General features: G+C 54.6%; 1 protein-coding gene across 1 annotated transcript; it reads right to left on the reverse strand.

Annotated features, from left to right (window-relative positions):
• Nucleotides 1-8,574: 8,574 nt before the first annotated feature.
• LOC136515768 (uncharacterized) lies at nucleotides 8,575-8,913 on the reverse strand. Its single transcript, XM_066509269.1, has one exon. It carries the CDS (start codon nucleotides 8,911-8,913, stop codon nucleotides 8,575-8,577), a length of 339 nt encoding a protein of 112 aa, XP_066365366.1.
• Nucleotides 8,914-10,362: the final 1,449 nt, after the last annotated feature.

Genomic DNA, 10,362 nt, shown 5'->3' on the forward strand with positions numbered 1-10,362 from the left:
CTGCCCTCCCTTTTATAGTCCAAGGGGGGAGCAGGGGTTATAGATGGGAGAAAGAGGAAAAATGCTGAGGGTATAGAAGGTCCTTTGAGGGAGCCGAGTCTTCCTTTTTTCCTGTGCCTGCCCTGCTTAACATGGTAGGCTGTGTTAGAGGTGGCGTGTTTGCTGATCCTCGTAGGCCATGCCCTGGCCTCATTTAGCAAGTGGGTGCATCCCATCCTACGGCGGCCAATGGTGCGACGTGCCGGAGAGCCGAGATGTGACCCCTCAGGGAGTAATAGGGGAAGTGACCCCTCGTACCCTGTGATTGTCATCATTAAGGAGTAGGGTGCGATCATCGAGCGAGGCGGAGCTCGCCCTCAGACATCGAGCGAGGCGGAGCCCACCCTCGAACGTCGGGCGAGGCGGAGCCGGCCCCTAACCATCGGGCGAGGTGGAGCCTGCCCATGGGCATTAGGCGAGGTGGAGCCCACCCTCAAACATTGGGCAAGGCAGAGCCAGCCCCTAGCCATCGGGCAAGGCGGAGCCCACCCTTGGACGTCGGGTGAGGCAGAGCTAGCCCTTAGCCATCGGGCGAGGTGGAGGCCAACCCTCGGGGGTCGGGCGAGGCAGAGCCAACCCTCGGACGTCGGGCAAGGCGGAGCCAGCCCTTAGCCATTGGGCGAGGTAGAGGCCAGCCCTCAAGGGTCAGGCGAGGCGGAGCCTGCCCTCGAACGTCAGGCGAGGCGGAGCCAGCCCTTAGCCGTCGAGCAAGGCGGAACCAATCTTCCATCGTTCAGACAAGAAGCGTAGTAGTGTTCTTGTCTGACTGGAAGCATCAATGTTTGATGGTCATTAGTCCCACCTCATTGGGTACCCCAGTACTAGGTCCCCGATAGTAGCCCCCGAGCCCCTAGGTGATTCGGATAGATTCGCCCGGAGGGTATTTTGATTTGCCAGAGGGTGTGCGCGAGCGCACCCGTCGGGTGTAGCTCCCGAGCCCCCAGGTGATTCAGATAGAACCGCCTAGGGGGTAATTTCGGATCCTTCATGGGTAAGGCTATGGGATTCAGTTTTTCTCAGCTATATAGTTTTAAGGGAACCTTGGTATCCCGTTTGCGGGGATTTCATCCAGGGTCAGCCTAGCTGGGACTCGATTGTGGATCGAGACCCCCCTGCTGCTCGTGTATGTAAGTCCTAGTCGCTTGCGGGCCCATCCCTCATTGGGACGACCGTCAAGACTGTTGGGCTGGCCCTTGGACCCATATTCCCTCGGTGGAAAAAGAGTCCCGGTCTACTTGGGGAAGGCGAACCGTCCAACGCAATTTTGGTGGAAAAGGATAGGGATCACGGGCGTGTATCCCACGATGTGACACGACGGTGTGTCATGGTAGGCTCGAAGATCGAGGTAGATGGTTGCCCTTCTTGCATCCATCGCCCCTATAAAACTATGGGGTTCGCCCCTAGGGTTCCGAACTTTGCCTTTTCGCCTTCGCATTGTTAACCTCCACTGCTAATCGCTAGAGCCTCCCGCACTCGCATTGCGGCCGCCATCAAGCTCGCATGCACATCGCAGATGCCATTAAACTCGCATCCGCCCCCTCCTAGTCGTTTCAATGGAGTCATGGAGCAGATCTAGCATCACCCCTCATTGCCTGAAGGGCCTTGTTCACCATGGCCTCCTCTGCCCCGCTGACCACCGCCAAGGAGTGGTGGCTGTCTGGTAATGAGGACATGCCGTCACCACCTGAAGGGTATGTCGTGTCCTTTGCTCACTTCCATGAGCGGGGATTTGCCATACCTACTCACAAGTTCCTTCGGGGGCTGTTGGATTACTACCAAGTGGAGCTACAGCACCTTACCCCCAATGGGATCCAGCACATGGCGGCATTCGTGGCCCTGTGTGAGAGGTTCTTGGGGATTGATCCTCACTTTGACCTATGGCGGCATCTCTTCGTCATCAATCTTATGAAGAAGCGGGTCGGCAAGCAAGAGCTGCACACGCTGGTGGGATGCGCCGGCATTCACCTCCGCAACAACCAGGCAAAGCATACCCATTAATGCGTCTATCGACCTCCAACAAGGGGTGGCATTCGCAATGATTCTATGTTAAGGATGACACTGCCGCCCCCTGCTAGTTTTCTCTGGGTGCGTCATTGAGGAGATCCCGGGGTCATGGAAGTGGGGCATCCCGGTCAAGGAAAAGAAGAACCTCAATGACCTTCTCATAGCCCTCCAAACTTTAAAGGAAAAGGGCATGAAGGGATCAGGGATCATTGGCGCTTACCACACGAGGAGGGTGGCGCCGCTGATGGCGCGCGTGCTTCCCCTACACCAGATGGTGCCCGGGGCATCGTTCGAAGGGACAGCGCTTGTCGGTGAAGTGCTCTCTCCATCCGAAGTGGCGCAGTGCATCAAGGAGGCGATGGAGCCTTCAAAGGACACTGCTGGTGTTGTCCTTGATTTTGTGTTTCCAGAACCGGGGCATCGTCCAATGTAGCTGGAACTGGGGTTTATTGACTTCATAAGTTTTCTTTCTCCGTACTCCATTTTTACTTGAATTTCTAACCCCTTGAAGCTAACCTTAGGATGGTAGGACCAACCGAGGGCACTGTTCTTCAAGGAAAGCCTAGCTCTGTTGCTGAAGGATCGAACTAGTGATGATGATGATGACGATGAGGTAGCTGCTGACATGGATTGGGATGTCCCAGAGGATGAGGATACGCTGACGAACGCCCATTGGTCCATGTAGGGACCCTTCCCATTCCACGTGGAGGGAAGCGAGTTCGTGAGGTCGGCGAAGCCAGGCCCATCCTTGGGTTCGGTGGGAGCCGGTGGATCCACCGCCACACGTAGGGTGCCAGCGAAGGATCGGTGGATGGGAGGGGGTGGATCTGTCGCCGCCCCCAAGGTGCTGATGGAAGGGGCGGCTCCGTCACCGTGCCCTCGGAGACAAGGGAGATGAGCCCCCTTGCCCGGGAGCAGGGGGCAGTCTCAAAACGGTCCCACCCAGATGAGTTGGGGCAGGGGTCTGGGGTTCATCCCCAAAATGTTCCTATCACCCAAAGGCGTCAGAGTAGGTCACCGATTGCCTTGTTTCCCCCCCCATTTTTATTTTTCTATTTTGACCCAATGCCTTTTACCTCTTGCAGGTTCTTGCGATGGGGCTGCTCTCTGGGTCTGGCGCCCAAGAAGAGCCTTGCAGTTCAGGCAGGACAAACATTGTTGCCCGACGTCGCTCCTGTTTCAGGCAGGAGCGGCGCTGATGCTATGGCCTCGTTGGCCAGTCTGGCGCCGCCTGCTATGGCGCCCGCGCCCTCAGTGGTTGTCGAGCAAGCGGCGGCGGAGGTGACTTTGCCATCTAGGTTGGAGCAAACGGAGCTACCGTCTGTGCTGGTGGCGTCCTCTGTGGCGAGTGTGGCACCGCAAGCCGAGGGTCCAGCGTCGCCGGTGGAGGTGGCCATGACTGCGCCAAGGCAGGAGCAGCCGGACACAGCCATGGTGGTGTCTGAGAAGGAGGCAGAATCCATGCTACCAGAGGCCCAGGTAGAGGTGACCACGACCGAGACAAGCCTGGCGCCGCTGAATGTAGCCACAGTGGCGTCTGAGGGGGCGGCGCAATCCATGCCACCGGTGGCCTAGGCTACGGCGCCTGAGGTGGGCTAGATGGGGGAGGATGTGGAGGATCTCCGGGCATCATGGTAGTGGTGGAGAGGCCCAGCGGGGGTCGCCCTTGGCCCTAGTGTTGGGGCAGCTGCTCGCCCACGTGGGGTGAGTCACCGCTCCACTAGATGGATCCCCAAGACCCAACGTCGACTCTCTTCTCGCTCAACGATGCTGCTGAGAGCATAGAGCGAGGGAGTCTTGACGAAGGGATCTTGGCGATGATGGGCATCCTAGATCAGGCCTAGGTCGTCCAGCACGACATCATCATTCCCAATGGCTGGGTATCCGTTTGATCTTTCATCTTGTTTTCTTCTTGTCTTCATGTTTTTCGTATTTTTGATACTGGTCTTTTTTTCAGTCCCTCATTGCTCGCAGTCAGGAGAAATCCTGGTTCCTCCGTGAGCAGAAGGTGGAATGAGACCGCCTCACCGAGGAGGCTCGGCTGCGTGGAGATTTGAGCACCCAGCTCGCCGCCGCCTAGCAGCGGGAGACCGAAGCACGTCGGGACACAGAGGATATCCATGGGATGTTCGAGGACCTATCGGCGAGGGTGAAGTTGGACGAGGAGGCGGTCGCCAGGGTCCAAAAGGAGTGGGATGAGCTACTCTAGAAGGATGCTAATGCCCGCTAGTGGGCCATCGAGCTCCTGGAGGAGCTAGAGATGGAGCGGGATCTCAAGCTGAAAGCCAGGGACAGGTCCATGGCACTATAGCAGAGAGCGAACAAGGATGCCGAGGTGATCACCCGGCTGTGCAGGGAGCGAGACGAGCTACTTCGGACCGAAGAAAGACTTTGCTCGGAGCGCAGCATGGCCCGCGAGGAGCATGACCGGGCTGTCCGAGAGCACAATGAGGCATGTCAGGAGGCCAGGGCCCTTTGGGCGGATCTTGGAGACGTGGTGGCTTAAAGGCTGGAGGCTGAGGAAATTTCTACCATGCTGGGCATGGAACTTGCCGAGGTGCGGGGGACCCTTCAGGTTGAAAGCGATCAGCATGATCTTCTTAGCTCTGCCATCATGGTGGTCTACGACGACCTACAGGTGGCGCAAGAGGAGGGGACCAGCTCCCTTATGACTCATGCCGCTGGTATCACGACGCGGGTGGGACAGCTTGAGGAGGACGCCTTTCACGCCGAGATCACCCAAGCGTTTACCCAAGCTATGAAGACCCCAAGCTAGATGAGATCGAGAAGGCGGTGACTCCCCTTGAGCGGAACCTAGCGAATAGGCTAAAATACATGGTTCTCCCTTTGAGGAAGTAGTTAGCCAAATTAGTTTGATAAACATTTATCTGTAATATGTGGACAAGCGTCGGTACTTTTGTGTCCAAAAATAGATTTGTGACTTTGTTTCACAATTTTGTTTCATTTGTTTGATCTTACCTTTTTCTCTTGCTATGATGAAAAAAGATTTATGCGATCTGACCCTTTCGCTCATTAATACTGTGGGGCCCGAGGTGTTCAGGGGAAATTTTGATTGTGCCGGTGAGCAAAATTACCGTAGCCATCTAAGGGTGGGCCTTTTGCTGTCTTACCTATCTGTTCCCCCAAACCTTGCCGCTAGTCTCGATGCGAGGAAAAGGTCTGATGTAATGTCTATTTCGAAAAAGAAAGGGGGTACTCATACCTTTGTTAGACCCGAGTGACATCCGACCCCTTGCGGTCGCTGGGGCTAGATGTTACTGGAGACCGGAGCGAGGGTCGCAAACTTAGTCTTGCATTCACACATACCCCTTACTTAGGATTTTGGCGATCGATGCGTGACCGTGCGTTTGGTTTTATCGCTAGCCTGGCCTTCCCTGAGCCCCCACGCGTGGTGGGGATTCGGTCAAGGGCTAGCTCATTTTGTGACTGTCGTCCCATCCGTGGTTTCCATAACTGGAGGGGTTAAGGCAATGTCACTTGCCTCGATGGCTCGAGTGATGCGCTTTATGGGCTCACTAATGGTGATGTTCGGATGGAATCCGATCCCGTTTGCTTTGCGACAGGGTCGGCAAAGCTCTCGGGTGGCGTTCCATTGCTCCTTGACCCGCCTTCCAATAGATTCCCCCTCAATGGGGATTCTATGGGCTCGGCTAGAGGCTAGATTGAACTAGAAGGTTGAGATGACCCTTCTAGCCTTAATGCAGGTTAGGCAAAGGCTGCTGAGGCTCATCTGTGTTTTTCTCCTCTGGCTCTGTTTGACGTGAGGCGGCCTTAGACCCTTTGTGGGTCAGCCTTCGAACCTTAGTCTCTCGATCATGGATCGAGCGGCTCAAGCCCTCGAGCCCGTTAGGGTCTGTTAGGGGTCAGTCGTGTTTCACACGTTACCCAGTCCTCAGTTTCCGCAACCAGAGGGGCTGAGTTGACGACACTTGCCTCGACAGCTCGTGTGTCATGCTCAATGAGCTCGCTAACGGGTATGTTCGTATGAAATCCAGGTCCATCATTCGCTGATGGGGTCGGCAGAGCCCTCATGTGGCATTTCACTACTTCTTAACCCGCCTCCCAGCAAATGCCCAAGCCATTCGATAGGCTCAGGTGGCCCATTGGCCTCTCCTTGACGGAGATTCTGTGGGTTTGGCTCGGGGCTAGAATCAAACGAGAAAGGTTGAGATGTCCCTGTCCGCTTCTGAGCAGGGTCCGGCAAGGCCGCTGGTGCTCATTTTGGTTTTTCTCCCCTGGCTCTGTTTGACATGAGGTGGCCTCGAGCCCTTTGTGGGTTGGCCTTCGAACCTCGGTAAGTTGCCGCTCATATTGAATGAGGCGGCTGCCGCTTCGTGACGCAACACGAAGCATTGGAATGCAGCGATTTGCATATGCAACGTTTGGATGTATGGATTGAATATATAACTTAATTGAAATGAAAGCGAGGGGTCAATAATGTTACCCTGGTGGTGTGAGCGATGGGAAGCTCTTACCAAATATGTCAGTGTGGGGTTCGGGTTCGACGTTTGTGACGAGGTCAGTGTAACCTGCATAAGCATTGCCATTTTTCGTTTCTGTCTCTCGGCGGCGATCCGAGCTGTCCAATTGATTTAGGTGACCTGACAGCTTCTCCTCAAAGGAGATTCTATAGGAGGACCCCCCCAAACCCTTCTCGAGAAGGCGGGAGCTAAAGCTTGTGGTGTGGGGAACTATGAATTCGATTATGCTGGTGAACAAAAACACCATAGCCATCGGGGCGTAGGGTCTGACGGTTCGTCTAGTTGTAATCAAAGTTTTATACCCACATGCCGTGCTTCTAGTTTTAGACGTAAGGAGGGGTCGGGCGAAGAGGATGTCTAAATAGGTAGACACCCTTAGCAGCCCCCGAGTGGTGTCCGTGCCCCTGCTGTTGCTAGGGTTGGAAACTCAGTAATGAAATTAACGCGCAAAGTAAGAGAATAGAGGTGCTTATCTTTCTACGGCAGTTCTTTCATCATTTCACCTAGGCTGTCTGATTGACCTATGAGGCCCATTGGCCCCCCCTGGACGGGGGTTCCATCGTCGGGTCATTCCATGGTCCTGCCTAGGGAAGCGGAGAGTCGCCTGCATGCGGGTGTGCCCTGGTTCTCACGCCCGGCGCGTGTTAGTGGCGGGCCACTCCCAGGCAACGTCCTGTTTGACCAGGCAATGTCTCGTCAACCAGAACGCATCCTGTCGATTCTGGCGCGTCCCCTCGGGTTCCTGTCGGCATTGATTTCCCATCTACATTGAATAAAGGAAGGAAGAGAGTTTTCCGCCCCAACCTTTCGCCTTTCCTCAGCCTCTTCCTTAAATAGGGAGGGGGGAGGAAGTTTTCATCCCATTCTCTCACCTGTTCTTGGGCTGCTACCTCTTCTCCTTCCTTTCCACCGAATGTGTTCGTGCGTCGTGGCAGGTCCTAAGTGAGAGGGGGTAATGCCAGGGAGAGAAAAACTCACAGATCCGCTCATGAATCTAGTGCGTGATGTCAAGCTAGAGGTCATCCAACATAGATGAGATGGTGCAGGCCGCCTTTGCTAAGAAGGGGCCACTGTTGCCAAAGGAGGAGGGGCACTGGAGGGTGCCGAGCGTCATCGGCTTTACCGTCGTTCGTTGCGCCTTTCCTCGGCGGGAGATGCCCCCCGCCCAGACGCCGTTGTCAGGGTTACGGCTGATGATGATGGCATAGTCCCTGGACGCCCTAGGGAGGGCACCATAGTCGCTGACGTGGTGCTCGACATTGCCGATAACGGTGCCCTCAAGGATCCTACGAAGCAGCAGGGCATCGCCGATGGAGAGCGTGGCGCGGCGACCGTAGCAGTGCTAATCATACGGCTGGTCAGAAACTCGAATAAGTTTGTGGGGGAGCCCCTAAGTGAATAGTCTTTTGTATTTATGAATACATTAGTCCTTTTTGTGATGGGTTCACTTTGTAAGCGGTGAATTTGTGCAAAAATGAACAAATTTTCATCTTTTGTTTCGGCAAACAGTTTTTTAGCTTCCTCTTTTTTTTGCAGAAGAGGTTTCGGTGCCTTCTGACCCTTCCCATGGTTCACGTCACAAAAACTAGGAGTGCGGGTGAATCAATTCTGATCACGCTGGTGGGCAAGGAGGTCGTAGCTACTGGGGCATGGGTTTCCCATAGTCCTACCAGTTGTACTCAGAATTTATTCCCAAAATCTTAGCCCTTAGGACTTGTTATGAGAAGAATGAAAAACTTAGAGAATGTTTGCAAAGGTAACGCATGAAGTGTTTGTAAGATAATTGTACTTATATCACTTATATCAGCCCCCGAGTGAGGTCCGACCCCTCGCAATTTGCAGGGGTCGGATGTCACTAAAGATCGAGGATTTCTGAAGACAAAAACTGATAAGGGAAAGTATGCATTTATTAAGGGAAAAAACAACGTAGCTGCTCAATGTTCCAGCTGTTGGTGAAGACCTCGCCATCGATGGTTTTCAACTTGTAGGTGCCTGGCCGGAGTACTTCTGCGATGACATATGGCCCCTCCTAGGGTGGGGAGAGCTTGTGGCAGTCCTTGTTGCTCTGCATGAGGCGGAGAACTAGGTCCCTGACATTGAAGGTTCGGTCCCCCACCCATTGGTTGTGGTACCGACGCAGCTCCTGCTGGTATTTGGCCAAACAGAGGAGGGCGATGTCGCGGGCTTCGTCTAGTTGGTCCATGGCATCTTCGTGGGATGCCTTGGCTCCTTGTTCATCGTATGCTCTGATTCTTGGTGCTCCATAGTCGAGGTCCGTCAGGAGGATGGCCTCAAAACCATAGACCATGAAGAAAGGTGTGTAGCTGGTGGCCTGGCTGGGAGTTGTCCTCAGGCTCCAGAGCACCATAGGGAGCTCGGTGACCCAGCGTGAACCGAACTTGTTCAATCGGTTGAAGATCCTGGGCTTGAGGCCCTATAGGAGCATGCCATTTATGTGCTCGACCTGTCCATTCGTTCAGGGGTGCACGACGGTAGCCCAATCGACTCAGATGTGTTGTTCATCGCAGAATCGAATGAATTTCTTGCTAGTGAACTACGTGCCATTATCTGTGATGATGGAGTTTGGTACTCTAAAGTGATGGATGATGTCGAGGAAGAATAGCACAGCTTGCTCAGACTTGATCGCGGAGATCGACCGAGCTTTGATCCATTTTGTGAACTTGTCCATGGTGGGTGTAGCCCCCAGGCGCCTTTTTGAGAGGCCCAACCAGGTCGAGCCCCCAGACTACGAAGGGCCACGTGATGGGGATCATCTAGAGTGCCTGGGCCGGGAGGTGAGTCTGCCGAGCATAGTACTGACACCCTTCGTAGGTGCTTACGATTTGCTCAGCGTCGGCTACTGTAGTGGGCCAGTAGAAGCCCTATCGGAATGCGTTCCCAACCAAGGTTCTTGGCACGGCATGGTGGCCGTAGACCCCCACCATGGATGTCACTCAGCAGAAGTTTTCCCTATTCGATGGGGATATAGAGCTGTAGGATCCTGGTGTGGCTCCGCTTGTAGAGTTCACCCTCCATAAGAATGAAGGATTTGGCGCGACGTGCGAGCCGTCGAGTCTCCGTCTTGTCCGTCGGTAGCCTATCGGGGAGGAGGTAGTCGAGGTAGAGTGTTCTCCAGTCGTCTAGAGGGTCAGACTCTACCGCTAGATCCTCTTCAAGCTCCATGACACTGGGGCCAGGCGGAGCCGTCAGTTGGTCACCCCCAGGGCTGGATTAGATGGGCCATCATTGGCCCTCTCTGACCCTTCGTAGCACACTGAGGGTTTGTGTTGGTCACTGGCGAAGACGCCCGTTGGCACTGGTTCTCATCCAGACGTCGCCTTCACAAGTGTATCGGCCACCTCGTTGAGGCGCCTTGGGATGTGATTGAGTTTGAGGCCGTCGAACTTGTCTTCTAGTCGTCGAACTTCTTGGCAGTACGTAGCCATCTTGGCATCATGGCAGCTTGACTCCTTCATGACTTGGTTAATGACCAGCTGAGAGTCACCCCGAATGTCGAGGCGTCGGATGCCCAACTCGATGGCGATGCGTAGGCCATTGACGAGTGCTTCGTATTTGGCCACATTATTTGATGAGGGGAAATGGAGCTGAACCATGTACCTCATGCAGACCCCAAGGGGTGATACGAAGACCAGCCCCACGTCGGCACCCTTTTTCATCAGGGATCCATCGAAGTACATTATCCAGTACTCTTGATCGACGACCGCTGGTGATGTTTGAACCTCGGTCCATTCAGCGATGAAGTCAGCCCATACCTAGGATTTGATCACTGTTCGGGAGGCATATGTGATGCCTTGAT

Source organism: Miscanthus floridulus, chromosome 17 (genome assembly GCF_019320115.1).
Source record: "Miscanthus floridulus cultivar M001 chromosome 17, ASM1932011v1, whole genome shotgun sequence".
Lineage (NCBI taxonomy): Eukaryota > Viridiplantae > Streptophyta > Magnoliopsida > Poales > Poaceae > Miscanthus > Miscanthus floridulus.

Coding starts and splice junctions, on each gene's coding strand:
- LOC136515768 (XM_066509269.1), bottom strand. CDS start 8,913: ATGGTGCTCTGGAGCCTGAGGACAACTCCCAGCCAGGCCACCAGCTAC.